General features: G+C 65.4%; 4 protein-coding genes across 6 annotated transcripts; 1 reads left to right on the forward strand and 3 right to left on the reverse strand.

The window, feature by feature from the left end:
* Positions 1–237: 237 nt before the first annotated feature.
* LRRC26 (leucine rich repeat containing 26) lies at positions 238–1,772 on the reverse strand. Its single transcript, XM_022578088.3, has 2 exons — positions 706–1,772; positions 238–626 (listed from the first exon to the last, which is right to left on the reverse strand). Exons 1-2 carry the CDS (start codon positions 1,655–1,657, stop codon positions 325–327), a joined length of 1,254 nt encoding a protein of 417 aa, XP_022433796.1. The 5' UTR covers positions 1,658–1,772; the 3' UTR covers positions 238–324.
* Positions 1,773–2,069: 297 nt separating this feature from the next.
* On the reverse strand, positions 2,070–6,036 carry TMEM210 (transmembrane protein 210). The gene is made up of 4 exons (XM_022577951.3): positions 3,259–6,036; positions 2,960–3,095; positions 2,713–2,742; positions 2,070–2,541 (listed from the first exon to the last, which is right to left on the reverse strand). The coding sequence occupies exons 1-4, from the start codon at positions 3,344–3,346 to the stop codon at positions 2,355–2,357; spliced, it is 441 nt and encodes a 146-aa protein (XP_022433659.1). The 5' UTR covers positions 3,347–6,036; the 3' UTR covers positions 2,070–2,354.
* A 178-nt stretch (positions 6,037–6,214) lies between these two features.
* ANAPC2 (anaphase promoting complex subunit 2) lies at positions 6,215–16,753 on the reverse strand. 3 transcript variants are annotated; one of them, XM_089914052.1, is made up of 13 exons: positions 16,575–16,753; positions 15,662–16,299; positions 14,572–14,704; positions 13,398–13,572; positions 13,134–13,253; positions 12,684–12,801; positions 11,852–12,033; positions 11,359–11,500; positions 10,918–10,993; positions 10,631–10,834; positions 7,031–7,160; positions 6,578–6,813; positions 6,215–6,485 (listed from the first exon to the last, which is right to left on the reverse strand). In XM_089914052.1, exons 1-13 carry the CDS (start codon positions 16,683–16,685, stop codon positions 6,273–6,275), a joined length of 2,478 nt encoding a protein of 825 aa, XP_089770178.1. In that variant the 5' UTR covers positions 16,686–16,753; the 3' UTR covers positions 6,215–6,272. The 3 variants fall into 3 exon arrangements, with proteins under 3 accessions (XP_089770178.1, XP_022433785.1, XP_089770179.1); XM_022578077.3 differs by having other exon boundaries at positions 15,662–16,284; positions 16,575–16,751; XM_089914053.1 differs by having other exon boundaries at positions 11,380–11,500; positions 16,575–16,744.
* SSNA1 (SS nuclear autoantigen 1) lies at positions 16,169–18,154 on the forward strand. The gene is made up of 3 exons (XM_022578079.3): positions 16,169–16,905; positions 17,382–17,581; positions 17,921–18,154. The coding sequence occupies exons 1-3, from the start codon at positions 16,854–16,856 to the stop codon at positions 18,026–18,028; spliced, it is 360 nt and encodes a 119-aa protein (XP_022433787.1). The 5' UTR covers positions 16,169–16,853; the 3' UTR covers positions 18,029–18,154.

An 18,154-nucleotide genomic window follows, 5' to 3' on the forward strand; every position in this document is an offset into this window, starting at 1 on the left:
GGCCCGCAGCCCAGGATGCGCTTCCCCGGACGCCGGCTCGGGACTGTCTTCAGCCCCGTGCGTCACCTTGTACAGGCCCAGCCCTTCCCGCGTCCAGGCGTGTGCCTTCCCCCGTTGCGGTCCGAGCGCCGCCGCGCACTGCCCCTCCGCCCCAGGGGCCCGGCGTGCACCGCCCTCCACCCCACCCCCTCCCCCCGGTGTGTGTAGTGGTGATGCCGAAAGGAATGTCAAGAAAACTTCTATCTGTGTCGCTTGTTGACGTCTGCAGGGAGTGCGAAGGAGGGCAGGGGATAGGGGGAAGGTTCGAGGGCGGCCGCGGCCCTCTCAGGCTTGGGCGGCGGAGACTGCCGCAGGCGAGGCCATGCCGGCACCGGGATCCGGCAGACTCCTCGGCGGGCGGCGGGCGGCGGCGCGGCGGCGGCGCGCGCGGCAGGCGGTAAGCATGGAGCCCAGCGCCAGGCAGGCGGCCAGGCTAGCGAGAAAGGAGACGGGCCCGAGCGCGTAGACCACGGCCAGTTCCCGCGCGGCAAGGGGCCGCGCGCAGTGGTTGAAGGCGGCGTCGGGGAAGGCGGTCAAGGGGCTGAGCGTCAGGCGTCCCGGCGACACGCAGATCAGCGTCTCGGCCTCTACGGGACACGGGAGCGGCGTCAGGCGACGGCGGCGGCAGTGACCCGCCCCGCCCCGCCCGCGCCCCCGAGGGCTCACCTGGCGCGGTCAGCGGGTGCCTGCGCAGCCAGGTGCAGAGTGGGCGCAGCGCGCAGCCGCAGGCCCAGGGGTTGCCGCGCAGCCGCAGCGTGTTGAGAGCGGGCAGGCCCGCCAGGAGCGCGGGCGCGAGGGCAAGCAGCTCGTTGTCCTGCAGGCTGAGCGTGCTCAGCAGCGGGAGCGTGCCCAGCGCCGCGGGCTCTAGACGCGCCAGCCGGTTCCCGGCCAGAGAGAGGACGCAAAGCGCGCGCAGTGGAGCGAAGGTGCCGGGCACCAGCGCCTCCAGCTGGTTGGCGCTGAGGTCGAGCTGCTTCAGCGCGCCCAAGCCCCAGAAGGCTCGCGCGTGCACCCAGCGCAGTCCGTTCTCGCGCAGGTCCAGGTGTAGCAGCGCGCCAGCGCCCACGAAGGCGCCGGGCGGCAACGCACGCACGCGGTTGTGGTCCAGCAGCAGCGCGCGCACGCGCTGGCTCAGGCCCCCTGGCACGGCGGGCAGCGCGCGCCCGGAGCAGTTGGCCTGGCCCTCTGGCGCGCACGCGCACGCCTCGGGGCAGTCCGGGGCGCCCGGGGTTGCCGCGGGGGCGGCTGCGGGGGGCGCCTGGATCCAGACTGGCCACGGCGACAGCAGCAGTAGGAACAGCGGCGGCGGCCGTCGCGAGAGAAAGGAGGGGCTCCGCATGGGGGCAACGGTAGGAGGCCAGCTGCCCAGGCGTCCCGGGAGCCCGTCCGTCCCACGGCTGGTCCCGTGCCTAGGGCGGAGGCTGGGCACATAGCCAGCGCCCGGCACTGCCAGCCACCTGTCCTGAAGCTCTGAGCTCCTCTTGGCTCCGCGCCAGCAGCAGCACTGACAAGGCGCCACCCCCTCCTCACCTGCGTGGTCCACCGCCCCGCACCCGGCTGAGGCCTGGGCAACTGGACCACACCGCCGCCCCCGCAGCCTCACCTCCACTGAACTCATGGCTGCGACACGCGGAAGAGGACCCAGTGCTACCCGCTCCTCCCCCGAGTCTCCACCGCCTCCTCTCAGCCGGGATTCTAGTGTGCATATCCAATAGCCCCCCCAGGGATGCTCCCATCCTCATGGGGCACAAGCACAGGATGGGGGCCTGAACCCAGGGGACAGGCAGTGAGGTAGAGGGAGGGCTGCACGCCTGAGGAAGGCGAGGCCATCACATCTGCCCCACCCTGCCCACCAAGGACTCTGCCGGAACTTCGAGGAGGCAGTGTGGTGGAGCAGGGGCACCCGCCCAAGTCCTCCTGCCGCATGCTGCTCCCTCTGGACTCACCAGAGTTGCAGGTCCTGTCCCGGCATTTTCCTGGGGTGGGGGTGGGGGTGGGATGGGCAGGGGCTCATGGGGGGCGGGGGGGGCGCTGTCTGCTTCATGGGACAAAGCAGCAGGAAGATGCAGGGAGGAGCTGGGCTGACGCCACGATGGCAGGAAGTGGAAACCCCAGGGGTGTGCTCCCTGCCCTGCAGGGTGGACAGCGGGAGCCCAGCATGGGCACTGGGCACCCCACTGAAGAGACAGGAGGCGACGCAGACCCCTCCCCCACCCCAATAGCATATGCAGAAGGGCTCGAGGGGGGCCAGCAGGGAGGACAACGCAGACCTGCTAACTACTGTTTAATTCCCCTTCCCCCAGCTACCCAAAGCCCTACTGAGGCGGCAGGGGTTGTGGGGGCAGCTCCTCTAGGGTCGAGTCCACGGTGATGGTCGTGAGGCCATGATCTTCCAGGGGCGGCATCATGGAGACCTCCATTTCAGGGGCCATGAGGTGGGACCCCATGTGCACCGCGTGCAGGTCCATGTGATCTTCCTGAGCCCCGCAGTGCCCCACCAACCTGCACAGCGTGCTCCAGGTCAGGCTAGCTGCAGGCGGCCATCAGCATGGGCTCATGAGGCCTCAACCACCCGGGGCTCCTGCCGTGTCTGTGAACCACACCTCCCGGGGGTGGGGGGTCAGGGAGCAGGGGCACAGCTCGCCCTGGGGGTCCTCCCCCGGGGTCACTCACCTGCTCTCCATGTGTCCGGGGCATGTTTCACTGAGGGGCGGGAAGGAACAAAGGTAAGGCGTGAGTCTGGGAACAGTGGGGTTGGCCTCCAGGAGCCCAGCGGTGCTCCCCACACCTCTCCCCATCCCATTCTGGGAGACTCCATTCCCAAGCCCCTGGTGACCTCGCCCATCGAGACCAAGGGCCCAGGGGGACGGCCCGGCCCCACAGCCCTCACACGCCCGCCCTGGCCCTGGGGCTCACGCACCCCTTGGCTCGAATGACGCCAACCGCCACGATGATGAGAGCGCAGAAGCAGCTGGCGCTGACACCCGCCAGCACCACCAGCAGGGCAATGAGGGCCTCGCGACTGAGGCCAAAGCTACACTCACAGTAGGTTCCAGCTGCAGAGACAGGGCCAAGGGGCTGTCGTCACCTCCCAGTGGGTCACCCCCAAGCCCGCCCTCCCACCCCCGGCAGCCACCAGAAGGACACGGGTGCGCCTGGCCTGCCTGAACCAGGGAGGGGCCCTGGCTGGGGACAGGGTTGGGGAACAGAAGGAGGCACCTGCAGCAGGGATGAGCAAAAGGGACAAACATATCAGGCCAAGGGAGCGGCCAACCAGGCAGGAGTCAGGCTGGGGACAGGGGGCCATCTCCACGCCTCTGGACAGAACTCATCGGAAGGCGCTGACCTCACAATGGAGCTGTGAGGCAGGGAGGGTGGGGGCAGGGCCTCGCCTTGGGCACCGCCCTCGGGTGCTGGGCTCCGAGAAGCCCTGGGCAGGCAGCCCCAAGGTAGGGCAGGTAGGGCGGCCGGGGCCTGGGAGTCACTCCAGAGTGCCCTGGTCAGATCTGAGGCAGGGGCAGTGGTGGGGCTGCCGTGGTCTTGGAAGGAGAGCGCTTCACAGCAAAGGGGCAGTGGCTGCACTTGGGACCCTGGGGTCGCAGAGGCAGCGGCCTGGAAACCCAGAGGGGTCCATAGTGGGCAAGCCTGGGCCTCAGTTTCCCTGTCAGGATAAGGGCTGCGGCAGCTTAGGTGGGGCCTGGGCTCCAGCTGACTGATGTCACCACCCTCCCCCCAAGACTGGAACAAGCAGGGACCAAGTGAGGCCCGGGGAGTGGACACGCACCCACCGCCCCATACGGGCCCCAGCAGTGTTTCGCAGAACACCCTCAAGGAGCAGGTGGCTGGGGCTCTGGCTTAAGTGTGTCATTACAGTTAGAGCTCACGACGACCGCTGCAGTCTGTCCCCCGTGCAGCCTCTCGCAGACCAGGCAAGCGCTGTCCACAGGAGGCTGGCATGGCTGGGGTTAAACTCAGCCTCCTCCCCTAAGGACCTGCCGAGCAAACCCAGGCAGCAGAAGCAAATACCTGCCCCCCCCACACGGCTAACCCCACAGGGCACTGGGGGGTGGGGGGTGCCCCGCTGGGCCGCAGCCAACCCCTGGTCACTGGGGACCTCCCTGACCCTCACACAGGTGCCCCCTCCTGGTGGCAGCTCCTGGCACACCTCTACACCTGTTGAGTGATCCTATGGCCTGAGACGCTGGGTTTTACCACACTCATCCACAAACTGAGTCCAAAGGGACTCAGGGCAGGTGTGTCCCGGCCCAGCGGCTGGCACTGCCACCCTGCCAGGCCAGTCCAGCAGGTCTGCATCCTGGTTAGGATGACGAAGGCATGCCCAGCCCAGTGCCAGGCAGGAAGTCCCTCTTCTTTTTTTTCTTTAAGTGTCTTTATTACTTTTTTATTTTATTTATTTTTGGCTGTGTCGGGTCTTCGCCGCTGCGCGCAGGCTTTCTCTGGTTCCAGTGAGCCGGGGCCACTCTTTGTGGCGGTGCGGGGCCTTCTCATTGCAGCGGCTTCTCCTGTTGAGGAACACAGGCTCCAGGCGCAAGGGCCTCAGCAGTTGTGGCTCCCAGGCTCTAGAGCGCAGGCTCAGTAGTTGTGGTGCACAGGCTTCAGTAGTTGTGGCACTCGGGCTCAGTAGTTGTGGCTCGCGGGCTCTAGAGCACAGGCTCAGTAGTTGTGGCACGCAGGCCCAGATGCTTCACGGCATGTGGGATCTTCCCGGACCAGGGCTCAAACCCGTGTCCCCTGCATTGGCAGGCGGATTCCTAACCACTGCGCCACCAGGGAAGTCCCAAGCCCCTCTTGTGACCACAGTGCAGCCCGCCTTGGAGGGGCCAAGCAGGTGGAGCCCAAGGCAGGGACCCACTGGCCTGTCAAGAGTCCTCAAACTGCTAAGGCTATGCAGCTAATCTCTCCAAATCCCACAGCAAACACCACCCTGTGGAGCAAGAAGGAAAAGCCCTAGAGGGAGCTCCCTGGCAGTTTAGGGGTTCGGATTGCGGGCTTCCACTACTGTGGCCTGGGTTCAATCCCTGGGTGGGGAACCGAGGTCCCAGAAACTGCACAGCACAGCCAAGAAGCAGAAGAAAGAAAAGCCCCAGAGCAGGACTGACACTAGGGCCCTCGAGCAGAACAGGCCAAAGAGCGGAGTGGGGGCACCGGGGCACAGACTGGTGGGGAGCCGCAGCGTGTCTGCGGGGCAGCGGGCATGGCTCCAGGCCTGGGAATGCACCACAGGGAGGAGCAGGGCAGTGGAGACATTCGTTCCAAAGGGCCTTTGTTGCCGTGGGGACAGCGCCACCGGGCTCGAGCAGTTCCCGCTGGACAAGTGAAGGTCTGGGCCACGGAGGCTGTGGCACCGAGCACAGCTTTGAAGGCCTTGGGCCTGGCAGAGCTAACAGCCTCCCCGCCTCCTGGGACCTGGGAGTAAGGGCAGTGCGGGGCCCCCAGTGCCGGCCTTGGACAGGACCCTGTGCTCCGGACACAACAGCCCTGTGCTGCAGCTCTGGGGATGGCTGGACTCACTGGGCCCGGCATCTTGTGCTAGGAACATTGAGGCCCCTGGGCGCTCCTGACCACATGCCTCCGGGCACAGAAAGAACTGGCCTTTCTGAAAGCACTCTTCCTTGGAAGCCCCCAGCACTGCAGCTGCCCGAGCCTAGGCGTATCCCAGGCAGCACGCCATGCTGGACACGCAAGAAGTTCCTGGCTTCACACGGGCTGCCTGGCCACCCGCCCACCTCATGCATTCTGATGGAGCCCCCCACCCCGGGCCGCAGCAGCAGCCCTGGGGCTCTCAGCCCAGCACTTGGGCGCCAGACCCTCGTGCCAGGCAGAGAGAGGGGGACCCGAGGGCTTCTTTCAAAGTCCAGAGGGGTGAGGCTGGAGCTGGATGTCCCTCAGGGGGCGGCCCAGGAGGGCCCATCTCCCAGACAGCCCACCCCCCGTGAGCTCCTGCCCAAGCCACGAGAGTGACGGGGGCCTCTGTCAGCCATGGAGGCCCAGAGATACCACGTGCCAGGACTCCCGGCCTGGAGCCCAAACACAGGTGTGCAGCTCCCCACCGACTCCTGGGGCCCGGGCTCTGCCAGGCTCTGTCAGAGGCTGGTCTGGAGGGAGAACCTGACCGCATGCCCACGAAGCCCACAGAGCCAGCAGGACAGGGAGGGAGGAAGAACCGTCTGCTTTACTGTCGTCCTGGGGGCTGGGTGGGGACTGGCGGCGGCTCAGCCGCAGCTCTTGGGCAGGCGGTAGACGCCGGCGGAGTAGACGAGCTGCTGGTCGCGCACCTTCCTCTGCAGGAAGCCCTGGAGCTCCTGCAGGTCGATCTCGGCCAGCGCGGGGCCGGTGACCACGAACATGCGCAGCATGCTGTAGATGCGCTCCAGCGACAGGCTCTCCAGGTTGGTCAGCATGGCCTGGATGTACGTCCAGAAGAGCTGCGGGCACGGCGGCCGGGGCCGGCGGTCAGGCCGCGCTGGGCGGCACACACCCCCCCCCCGCCCCCGCCCGGCCTGGGCCCCGTGCGCACCAGCAGCTCCTCCTCCCTCTGGTCGGCCTGCGAGGCCATGCCCGAGTCGCTCTCGTCGTCGCTGTCGACAAGCACCATGCTGTCCCGGTCCTGGGGCCGCTCCTCCTCCACCACCGAGAAGGTGCCGGCCGGCTCCTCTCGCAGCACGCCCTGCTGTAGCCACACTGATGCGCGCCGCCGCAGCAGTGCCACGGGCATCTTCACCACCTTGCTCAGCTCCTCCAGCGCCCAGCTGGCTGTGGGCGGGGCAGGACCGGCAAGACCCTCAGGGCACAGCCAGGCCCCAGCGGCGGGGGTGGGGGGTGGGGGGGGACGGGGCGGGGCGCGGGGGGCTGCTGCCCGCATGGCTCGGGCTGCCTGGGTCCCACCCACCCTCCACCCTCCACCCTCCACCGGACACAGAACGGTGCCCTCCCGGGAGGCGCGGCCAGAGCAGGGCGGCTGGGGGCTCACCTTGGTCCTGGAAGTACAGCAGGACCACCGCCTGCACAGGGGTCACCGCCACGGACAGGGTACGGTCAGCCAGCTCCACATCCATGGTCACTAGGCCCAAGGTGTGCTTCCAGCTGAGCGTCCGCATGGCCTGGGGAGGGCTGGGGTCAGCACGGGCCACCCAGCGGGTCCAGCTGGACAAGGCTTTGCTACCTGGGACCGGGTGAGGAAGGGCTCCCTGACCTGCCCCCACCCTGGCGGGCAGCGACGGGACCAGCACACGGCGGGACTCCAGTCCCCTCCCCCTCCCCCGGCACCCCTAACAGCGAGGGCCCCTGCGCCTCTGAGAGAAACGTCCACGTCCTGGCCCCAGGACCCCAGAAAGTGGCCTGACTTGGACACTAGGCCTTTGCAAATGTCGTTAGGGAAGAAGAGGTCGTGCTGGAGTACCGCAAACCCTAATCTAACTCGGTAAGTGTCCTCGCGGGAGGGCAGACGGCGTGCGAGGCTGGAGCGACACAGGTGCCCCTGGAGGCCGGAAGAGGCAGGGAGGACTCGCCCGCAGCCTCCAGAAGGCCCTCACCTCCATCTCACACCCTGGCCTCCAGAGCCGAGAGAAGTTCCTGTTTTAGCACCTGGCGTGGGTACTTTGTTACAGCCACCACGGGACAGCGATACAGACTTCAGCTGGAGGGGAAGGTGCTGCTGTAGCAAATACCTTTTTAGAACACGTGGACGTGGCTGTGGTGTTGGGGGATGGGGAAGGCTGGGAAAGTTTTGAGCTGCAGGCTCATAAAATCCTGGGTTGCCCTGGAGAGGCTACTGGTAGAAACACAGACAGGAAAGGCCATTCCAATGAGGCCTGTTGAAGCAAGGAACACATCACCGGAGATGGGAGGAAAGGCGACCCGTCACACGGCGGCAGAGACGTGCTCTGCTGGGTGGAAAGCAGAACTCGCGAGGGAGGAACCTGGACGTTAGGTTGAGATTTCCAAGCAAAGTATGGAAGGTGCAGCCTGCTTTCTCCTCACCGCTCGTAGTGAATTGAGAGGGAAAACCGAGGGAGGACCTGGTGAGCAGAAAGGAGCCAGCAGCACTGGGGGATTTGCACATCTTGCTGTGTGCTCTGCAGACAGAGCCTGTATGGCCCTAGAGGTGACCTGTGTCAAGATGGCACCAACCAGCAGTGCCCAGGAGCCAGGACAGAGAGGGGCCAGTAGAGGTGTGAGAGCCCCCAGGCCCACGGACTGGACGCCGAGAACTGTACGGAGGCCAACAAGGCTCCTGAGAATTTAATAGCAGTGGAAACGATGCCAGCCTGGGTGGAAAGGGAGGGATGGCCAAAGGGAGAGCATGACTCCGAGGGCAGGGCCGTGCTGCAGAGGCCTGGCCTGGCAGGGTGGGGCTGCCCCCGAGGGCAGAGAAGACTGGCACCCAGCCAGATGGAGTGGAATTTCCTCCAGTGGAATTCAGATTTGCTTAGGGCCTGGGAACCCTCCCTTCCTTCCAGTATCTCCCTTTTGGAGGGCAGGTGTCTGCCCAACACCTGTCCCACCACTGGACTTCGGAAGCAGAGAGAGATTTATTCATAGGTTTACAGCTGAAGGAGAATTGTGCCCCAGCTCTCACCCTGACCTGACTTAGAGATCTGGGACTTTGAGTTGGTAGCAGAATGGTTAAAATTTGGGGACGCTGGACGTGGCTAAATGTATCTTGCACGTGAGAAGAACGTGAATTTGGGGGGCCAGAGAGTAGACTCTCACAGGCTGAACTGTGACCTCCACAAATGAAGTTAAAGTCCTCAGCCCCGGTGCCTCGGAAGGTAACCCTATTCGCCAGTCGGGTCACTACAGATGCAGCTAGTAAAGGTGAGGTCACACTGGCGTGGGGGGCCCTTAATCCAGTGTGACTGGTGTCCCCGTAAGAAGAGGAGAACGTGGACACAGAGACACCAGGAGAGGCCATGGGGCACGATGCAGGGGTGAGTGACGCCTCTACAAGCCGACAACACCTGGAGCCCCAGCAGCTGGAAGAGGCAAGAGGATCCTCCCCTGGAGCCTTTGGAGGGAGCGCGGCCCTGCCCACACCTTGGCTTTGAACTGCTGGCTGCCAGAACTGAGACAATAAATTTCCGATGCACCGACGGCGCCTGTCTGGGGCACTTCGTCAGGGCCGGCCTGGCGGACACTGGCTGCTCTGAGCCCTTCTTCACGCCCCCAGCTCTGAAGGGGGGCGACAGCTAACCTCTCTACAGCTGGCAGCTGGCAAAGCTCGTAACCACGCTCTCTGGCTCCAAGGCCACGACCTTTACAACCACTCCGGCCTGCAGCGGGCACACGCGAGGCCCAGCGGCAGACGGCACAGGCGCGGCCACCGCACGTGTCCAGTGCAGCCCTCGGACCAGGAGCCCGGCTGGCGGGAAGCAGAGGCACCGTGGCCACAGGCTTGACCTCTTGGCACAGACTGGGGGCCTGCCCGGCCGCTCCAGCGCTGGCATGCCGGGTCCACGGCCTGAGATGGAGGGCACGCCTGAGACACCCCCAGGCCCCAGGGGGAATTGCGGAGGAAGCCGGCGGGGCCTCTCCAGGCAGGCGAGCTGCGGCGCAGAGGCCAGCAGGGCAGCCAGAGCAGCAGGGGAGGGTGCCGAGCACACGGGTGGGCCACGTGGACGTCCTCAACTGGGGGGTGGGGGCGGGGCAGCGCCGAGGCCCCACAGAGCAAGCACCACCTCCCACGCAGGGGCAGGAAGGGTCCCGGCCCAGCCCCACCTGCCGCCCTCCTGGGGCTCTGTCCTGAGGGCTCCCACCTCCAGGGGTGTCCCAGGTCCCTCGAGGGCTCAGGGTCTGCACCCTGGACACCTGCGGCCCTGTCCTCTGCTTGGGTGCCTGGCGTCTCCTCCGGCCGGTGGCCTCTCAGGGCCCCACACCCCACTCATCAGACTGAACGCCCCAGAACCCACTTCTCCACCTGTCCCCTGAAACCTGGGACAGGTGTCCCAAACTCCCTCCTCTTTCCCAACACGGCTCCTCTGAACCATCACCTGGAAGGAGGGTCCTCCGTGCCACGGACCCTTGCCCACACCAGGCTCCACCTGCCCACACCTCTCACCTGGACTCCCAACGCCAGGACTGGAGGGGACGAGCGATGAACTCTGCCAATCGGCCACTCCTGGCCCCTGGCCTCCTGACCCCCGGCCTCCTGACCAGCCCACACACCCCCTTCTCCTCGCCGAGCCCTGTGGCCCCAGGGACCTAACAGCAGACAGCATGGTCTGGGTCCCCAAGTGCCCTGGCACTCCAGAAAGCAGCTGCCAGGGAAACAAGCCAAGGAGGGGCAAGATGGCGGAGGATCATAGAGGTCAAACACCTCAAAAGCAACCTGGAGACGCCCACGGGAGAGACAGAGCCCCCGACTCCCCCTGGGGCGATCCCTGCAGCCCAGCTCCTGGTTCTGAGGCCAAGAGGGCGGACGGTGGAAGAGGCAGCCCAGGGACACGCCCACTCCCAGCGCCTTGGGGGCACAGGAGGGTGTGCAGAGAGTGCACACCTGCACAGACAGGCTCCCAGGAGGGGAGGGGAGGGACTCGTCCGAGGTGCCGGTGCCCCAGCGGCGCGGCCATACCTTCAGCTTCTCGTACTTTCTGCAGTACACCTCCAGGGCCTCCCTGATGTCCTCGGGAACCTCCAGCTTCTCATCCTTGAAGGGCGGCCAGAACTCGCTGGAGAGGATAACGGCGTAGACCCCGAACGGCGGCTGCTCCTCTGCGGGCCGCTTCTCATCCTCCTCACGGATGTTGGCATTGATGCGGCGCGAATCTGCCATATCCTGTGGGGGAGACGGGGCCTCCTGAAGGTCCGGGACTGACAGGGGTAGGGGCCAGGCGGTGGCGGGGAGCCCCAGGCACCTACCTTGAGCATGACCTCGCAGAAATGCATTGGGGCCTCGCCAAAGCGCAGCTTCAGCAGCTCCACGTTGCGGATCTCTCTGGAAGGACGCAACTCTGAGGGCTGCGGTGTGCCCCCACCCCAACTGGCACCTACAGAGCGACACTGCCCCCCCATCCCCCCATCCCCGGAGCAGGGACACCCCCAGCCCAGGAGGAGAGGTGGGAGCCCTGTGCCCACTCCACCCCAGGAGGGCCGGAAGCCCTGGGACCTACCGCCCCAGGCTCCTCGGCTGCCCCCAGGCCCCCCCTCCCCCGGGGGGCAGAGGCCAAGCACAGGTCAGTCCCCGCCCAGTTTCGGGGACCCAGCGCATCCCCGATGTGCACCAGGGCTAACAGAGAGCAGCCACTGCGAGTGAAGGCCACCCCTCCCTGGGGACCCGGAGTGGCACCTCACAGGCCTCACCGCTCGGGGCTGAAACTGAACTGGTGCAGCAGGCGGTCGGCCAGCAGCGAGCGGTACTCGTTGATGAAGAGGTCCTTGCTGCCGTAGATGCTGACCAGCAGGCTGATGACGTCCGAGGAGCGCCGCTTAGAGCTGGACTTCCCTGCACGGCACGGGCACCACCGGCGCCTCTCAGACACGGAGGCGGCACAGATGGTGCCAGGCAGCTCGTGCCCGGCCAAGCCCATGAGGTGGGGATGCCGAAAACCCACTCCTTCTCCAGCTGAAGCGGCAGAAGCAGGTGAGGCAGGCAGGGCACCCTCCCACGGGTCTGGGCGGGGACACCACCCAAGCCAGGTGGAGAACCCTGGGGAACCAGGCGGGGTTACACTCTGACCATGGATCCCCTGGAGCTCCAGAGCCCACGTGGCAACAGACTGGAGACCAGAGCACCTGCCCGACTGGACTACCCCCCGAAATCCAGAGCCTGGCAGCAGGGCCGGCAGGCGCTGACCTGGATCCGCGTCCACAGGGTCGGGAACCCAGTCCTCTGGCTCGCCGGAGTCATCCTCGCTGTCCTGGCCGGTCTCCAGGCTGGCCGGGTCCGTCTTGGACAGCTCAACAGCCAAGTCCCCCGTCCCATCCGAGTCCCCGGTCAGCCCTGCCACGATCTGCCGCACCGTGTCCTCCCGCGTCCTGTCAGGCACGAGCCCCTCACCGCCTGTCCCACCTGAACACGGGACCCCGCCTGACCCCTGCAGCCAGGGCCGTCAGTCACGTGCTAAAGGCAAGCCCGTGACACTCCCTCCCCCGCCCCGCCACCCCTAAAGCTAAATCATTTCCTAGGAGGAGGAGCTGAGACAACAGACACAAGGCCAGGCCATGCCCGGCCAGGAGGCAGCAGGCCTGAGTCAGGGCAGCTCCAGACGCTGCCCGGCCCCATCCCCGAGCCTCCACTGTGCGCTTAGGGGTTTCTGGGTGGCTGTGCGTGGCGCCTGCTCAAACACATCCCCCGGCAGACAGCCCGAGAGGCTCTGCTCCTCTCGGTAGAAGGCCAGCAACGCAAGGCCCCACCCTTCCCGTCAGTCCTGGAGCCAGGCTGGCGCGAGGCAAAGCGAGCAGGGCCACCTGTCTGTGCTGGTGTGGGCCCCGCGGCCTGCACACGGGCCTGGTGACCCTGGGCCACAGGCGTGGGAACCAGCGCTGGCAGGAGGAAGGAGCCCAGCCTGAGCTGCCCGGCCCAGGAGGGGACATGGAGCGTCCCTGGCTCCCCAAGGACCACACCCCTCTGGCTGCAGCAAGACCCACGGGGAGTGCAGCTGCACGAGTGGGGCCCTGGAGCTCACCTCAGGTAGCGGCGAATGGGCTCACAGGCCACCTCCAAGACAACCATGGAGGGATCCAGCACACGCAGCGCCTTGATGGCGGAAATGTACAGGGTGATGATGTCACACGTATTCACGCCTACGGCCGGGACGGGAAAGCTCCATCACAGAAGGGCCCAGGCAACACAGGGACACGGAGGCAGCCACCCTGGTCAGGCGACCTGCAAGTCCCACCTCACCCCCAGGAGACCCGCGTGATCTGCAGGGAGCTGTCCCCGTCGCTACCCCTGCACTCACTCGCTTTCTGCCCTTGCAAAGTGGGGTCTGTTCTAAAGGGACCTGGCACTGCCCCTGTCCCCGAAGGACCACACAAAACTGCCTCTAAACCCACTCCCTCCACAGGCCCCAGGCCTGGGCTTCCAGATCCGGGCCCTGAGGGTGAATGGCGGGTGGGCCTCGCCCCGGCGGCACCTGGGTGGAGGAGTCGCGTCTCCAGGGCAGCCTTGAGGGACACAAGAAGCTGCGGCCTCTGGTCGGTCCTCTCCAGGCAGTACTTGAGGTCTTCCACGGCCGGCCGGGAGTCCGGGAAGTCTGCGGGGAGAGGCTGGTCCTGGCACGTGCACATGTGGCGAGCACGCACTGTGAGCAAAGGGCCCAGATGTGCCCGCCGCCCCACCCTCAATGAGCTGAAGGGCAGAGGCGCAGGAAGGCGGCTCCCTGGCAGGTGGGGCTGACCTCGGATGATGCTGAAGAGCTCCTCGATGCGCAGGCTGGCGTAGGTGCGATAGAAGAACCTCTGCACGTGGCAGCGCCACCGGCGCAGGGAGCTCCCAGCCTCTGGGGACGCAGGCCTGCTGGGGCCGTCCTGCAGGAACACCTTGCCCAGCCAGCCAACCACCCTCTCAATCCACTGTCGGGAGAACACAAGTGTGGGACTCTGGGGGCCAAGCCCAGAACAGGACGAGGAGAAGCCACACAGCTACCCGCCCCTCTGGCTGGGCCCTGGGAGCCCCCGAGGCCACCTACTCTGAAGACCAGGAGCACGTTAAAATCAGCAGGACAAGGGGCCCAAAGGAGGCCTCGCAGGGCCTCCACCAACACACACCCAGGCCCCTTCCACAAACACCAGCACCCGTGCTCATCCCCAGCAACAGTGGCTCTGACACAGGATGCTACATCTGAGCGGATGGACACACCCTGGGGGTCCCATGCACAACGAGACCCCCCCACGCACAACCCACGGCACCTAGCGGGAACGCTTCTGAGCCCGTGCACATGAAATCTACAGGACACCCTACCACACGGACCTGAGCGTGTACATGTCTTCCCACGGCCGCCCAGCCACCGGAAAGAGCACCCGGACGATGTGCCGCCTAGGCACGGCACAGCTACCCGCCAGACCTCCAGCTGCACACACCGCCCCCCCGCCCCGTAGCAGGGACACTTGATTCGAACACCACCCCTCATCCCCACAGCTTACCTGCACCCTCAGGAAACAGAGAGCAAGAGCAAGAGCAGGGGAGGGGAGCAGCTGGGAAGTGGGAGCGGGCTGAGGCCCCCCCGTGGTTGGGTGCAGCTCTTCCTCGACTCTGTGCAGCCCAGAGCAGATCCCAGACCATGTCCCAACAGCGTGGATGCCCCCGAGGCCCCCCACTGGGATACCCCAGACCTTGGCACGGCCTCCAGCCAACGTGGCCCCGCGAAGACCTCACTAAACACGTCACAGGCTCTTGCTTCCACCAGGACGGGCCCAGAATAACTGGCCTCCACCCAGCACCAAGACGACTTCCAGCACCAGCAACGTCCTGACGCACCCGGCTCTCCACGCTCTGGCCATTTCTAAAACCGAGGTGTCAGTTTTGCCAGAAACCTCTAATCCACGAGGACACAGCCCGCGGGGGGTCCTCACCTTGTGGAACTCACGCAGGAAGGAGCGCTCATACTCGCCCCGGCAGCGGTCCTCCATCCTCTCTCGGGTCACTTGGTGCAGCGTGGTAGTCACAGCCTCGGCGCTGACCCGCTCCAGCAGACTGAGCCTGTGTCTGGAGGAGAGCCCTGCCCGTGGAGAACGCAGAGCGCGCGCACACGCGCCCAACCCCACCCCAGCACGCGCCGCGCACAGCTCTCCCGCCGGGGGCACAGCTGCACCAGAGGCTTTGAGGAAAAGCTGCTGTGAAGACAAGCACTGGCCAGCGACCGCCCGCCCCCCCAGCCGGCCTCCCTGCTCAGGCCGGGACACTAGCCTTCCCCACGTGGTCAGCACGTCTGGCTACTGGGGCCAAGGCTCACCTCCCAGAAACAGCCCTGAGACAACGGCTAAATACGTCACTACCCTGACCCCACAGACACAGATGCAGCTGTCTGTGCCTTTGGTGCAGATGCCGATCTGTGAGGACAAAGGCTTCTGAGAGAACGAAGCTTCTGTGGATCCGGTCACACCCTCAGTCCAGCCAAGAAACTATCTAACAGCTGCACTGCTGCCACTTCACTCAAAGTGACAAAATCATCATAAGTGACCACAGAGAGCTGAAGGACCACATGACAGGACCTGGCTCTGACAACAAAATCTTTTCCTCCTCGACGGGCCAGAAGGGCAATTAGTTTGCCCAGCACGTTGATTTAATCTCTCACTTGTTCTAGAGACAAAAAAGAACAGTCACGCCTTTTGCAACCATAGGATAAACATCATTCCTCTCCTGAGAGCCTACAAACAGCACAGCAAAACTCTGCACAGCCCAGGAAATTTAGAATCACGTGGAATCTTAGCATAAGCAAAGCGTGAAACCCTGAGCTAGGGCGAGTGACAGGTGCACCTGTGTCCAGGGTGAAAGGTAAAAACTCACAACACACGGATCCTGGGGACCCTCTCTTTGGCTACCAGGACAGGTGGCAGAGACCCCCAGCCAGCTCAGCAGCTCTCTGCAGGGGCCAGCTGGACCCAGAGGGGCAAGCAGGAGCCAGGAGGAACGGGGCACGGCCACGCAGGCACAAGTACTCACAGGACTTGGCTGAGCTGGTGGAACTGCTCCAGCGCCTGGCGGCACCAGCACTGCTGCTTGTCACTGCCACATCCCGCACAGAGTGGGCTCTGCAGAAGGCGGTAGTACCGGCGGCGGGCGTATCTGCTGTCCAATTCCCCCTCCAGTTCGGGGTCGGTTCCTCCTTCTCCTCTTCTCTTACTCTGCATGTAAACTCTCAAAAAGCGCCCATAGAGGCGCTGGATCATCTCCTGAAAAGTTTTGGGAGTGGAAAAGAACAAGACGCCCCGCAACGTGGTATGAACCTTTTCCCGAAGCCCCTGAGCACCGGTGCCCATAAGCAAGCCCAGGCGAGTCCATTTCTCCAGGAGCTCTAGACTACGCAGGTAAGGATCCAAGCGGCTCTCCAGGAGCCCAAAAGCATCGAGGAGCAGCAGAAGGCACTGGGGCTCGTCTGCACAGTTCTCACGTTGGGAGACGGCATTCCAGAACTCGAGAGATATGTTAGCCTGCAGGTCGTTCTGCAGCACCTCTGCGAACCACTCCTCCAGGACCGAGTGCAGACCGTGGCCCCTGAGAACCTCCACCGCCGCCCGAAGCTCCTCCTCCTTTGGAGGGACCGCACCGCTGGTCCGGGAGGATGCCTGGAGTACAGAAAACTGTAAGAAGAGAACACAGCGCAGAGGTGGAGAAAGCAGGGACAGACGAAGATAGACAGGAAAGGGACAAAGCACAGGGGAGGCTACGGAAACCCCGCCGCCCTTCGTCGCACGGATGCAGGGCCCACGCTTAGGGACAGGCTGTGGAACAACAAAGGACTCTGGGGGAAACAAGCTGGACAGAAGCGGGCGGAGGGATCCGAATGAACCCGAGAGTGGACGCGCAGGGTCCCGGGAACCCCGCACGGGCCCGCTGCCCTCTTCTCGGGCCTCACCAGTCCCAGAGCGGCCGGCGGCACCAGTCCGGTGCTCACGGTATTCCAGGCCACCAGCAGCTCTTGGGCAGGTCCGGGGTCATTGTGCGCCGCCGCTTCCGCCGCCGCCATCTGCTCCCACCAGCTCCTAGAGCCGCCGGCGCGGCGCGCGGCGATGACGCAAACGAGAGGCGCGCGGCGGTGACGTACACCGTGGACTCGCCGTCTGTAGGCAGTGCGCAGGCGCGGGCCCGGATGCGGTAACGGCGGTTGGAGCGGCCGGGACCCCGGACGGCGACCATGACCCAGCAGGGCGCGGCGCTGCAGAACTACAACAACGAGCTGGTCAAGTGTGAGCGGCCGAGCGGTGGGGCCCGCCGGGCAGGCTGGGAGGGCGTGGGGCTCGCCGGCCTGCGGTCCCGGGCAGTAGCTGGCCCGCAGCGCGCGGCCGAGCGTGTTGTACGGTCCGTGCGCGGCTTTGCGGGCCGGGGCGGCGCGGACGCCGTGCGGACCTGCCCAGTGCACAGCCGCGTTGTGGCCCGCCCCGAGGGCTAGGTATCTGTGGAGTGAGCAGAGGACGATGGGCTTGAGTACGCACGGCCTCCCGGCCTCGCGCCTCGAGCCTCGCGCGGTGCTTTCCTTAACTCTGAGACTTCTCGGACGCAGGACATTGGCCTGGCTCGGGCGAAAGGTGGCCCATCCGGCACCCGGGTCCTCCACTATCCACTAGCCTTCTCTCCTCCAGAGCAGGGGGCTCCAGAGCTGGAGGGGCGGTGCTCCCCATTCTGCTCTGGGCCCACCGCGCCTGTCTCTCTCGGCCCACCCTAGGCATCGAAGAGCTGTGTCAGAAGCGGGAGGAGTTGTGCCGGCAGATCCAGCAGGAAGAGGAGGAGAAGCAGCGGCTGCAGAATGAGGTGAGGCAGCTGACGGAGAAGCTGGCCCGAGTCAACGAGAACCTGGCTCGCAAGATAGCCTCTCGGAACGAGTTCGATCGGACCATTGCGGAGACGGAGGCTGCCTACCTCAAGGTGGGGCTCGGGGGCCCGCGTGCTGGGCCGAGCCCGTCAAGGGTTTCTGGCCCAGGGGTGCCTAGACAGGTTGTAGGCCCCCCGTGGTGACAATACCGCGCTCAGAGTGACCTGGGTCTTGTTGTCGGCACCATACTCATCACCGCGTAGCGGGTTCCGGACTGTGAGCCGCAGAGCAGCAGCAGGAGCCATGACCTCAGCCTGGCTTCCCAGGGTGTGAGGAAGGGGCTTTGGGCCAGACGCAGAGGGGAGACAGGCTCTGGCCCGGGAGGGGGGCCGGGCCGCGGGAGCTTTCCAACAGGAGGAGCAGTGCTAACCGGCTGGTGTCTCTGTTCGCAGATCCTGGAGAGCTCGCAGACTCTGCTTAGTGTCCTGAAGAGGGAAGCGGGGAACCTGACCAAGGCCGCAGCCCCCGAGCAGAGGAGCAGCGGAGGCAAGGACAGCTGATGGGGCCAGAGGCGGAGGGCCTGCCTCCACTGCGCCTCCTCTACGGCTCAGCCCCCGGCAAGTCTGTCTTCAAAGCGTCTTTGTCCTTCACGGCAGCAGCGTTTCCCTCTTGTTGTCTGGGGTGCC

Source organism: Delphinapterus leucas, chromosome 6 (genome assembly GCF_059928025.1).
Source record: "Delphinapterus leucas isolate spDelLeu-1000000601 "Yukka" chromosome 6, BTC_Dleu_Yukka2, whole genome shotgun sequence".
Lineage (NCBI taxonomy): Eukaryota > Metazoa > Chordata > Mammalia > Artiodactyla > Monodontidae > Delphinapterus > Delphinapterus leucas.

Bases quoted from the DNA above. Each gene is read 5' to 3' on its own strand.
- LRRC26 (XM_022578088.3), bottom strand. From the start codon at position 1,657: ATGAGTTCAGTGGAGGTGAGGCTGCGGGGGCGGCGGTGTGGTCCAGTT. The intron at 627-705 runs GTGAGCCCTCGG...CGTGTCCCGTAG, and splicing joins GCACCCGCTGACCGCGCCAG to AGGCCGAGACGCTGATCTGC.
- TMEM210 (XM_022577951.3), bottom strand. From the start codon at position 3,346: ATGGCCCCCTGTCCCCAGCCTGACTCCTGCCTGGTTGGCCGCTCCCTT. The intron at 2,743-2,959 runs GTGCGTGAGCCC...CCCGCCCCTCAG, and splicing joins GGCGTCATTCGAGCCAAGGG to TGAAACATGCCCCGGACACA. The intron at 2,542-2,712 runs GTGAGTGACCCC...CACGCTGTGCAG, and splicing joins CCCGGACACATGGAGAGCAG to GTTGGTGGGGCACTGCGGGG.
- ANAPC2 (XM_089914052.1), bottom strand. From the start codon at position 16,685: ATGGCGGCGGCGGAAGCGGCGGCGCACAATGACCCCGGACCTGCCCAA. The intron at 13,573-14,571 runs GTGAGGACCCCC...TTCTCCCGACAG, and splicing joins TCCTGCGTGAGTTCCACAAG to TGGATTGAGAGGGTGGTTGG. The intron at 6,814-7,030 runs GTGAGCCCCCAG...CCCCGCCCACAG, and splicing joins GCTGTACTTCCAGGACCAAG to CCAGCTGGGCGCTGGAGGAG.
- SSNA1 (XM_022578079.3), top strand. From the start codon at position 16,854: ATGACCCAGCAGGGCGCGGCGCTGCAGAACTACAACAACGAGCTGGTC. The intron at 16,906-17,381 runs GTGAGCGGCCGA...GGCCCACCCTAG, and splicing joins CAACAACGAGCTGGTCAAGT to GCATCGAAGAGCTGTGTCAG. The intron at 17,582-17,920 runs GTGGGGCTCGGG...CTCTGTTCGCAG, and splicing joins CGGAGGCTGCCTACCTCAAG to ATCCTGGAGAGCTCGCAGAC.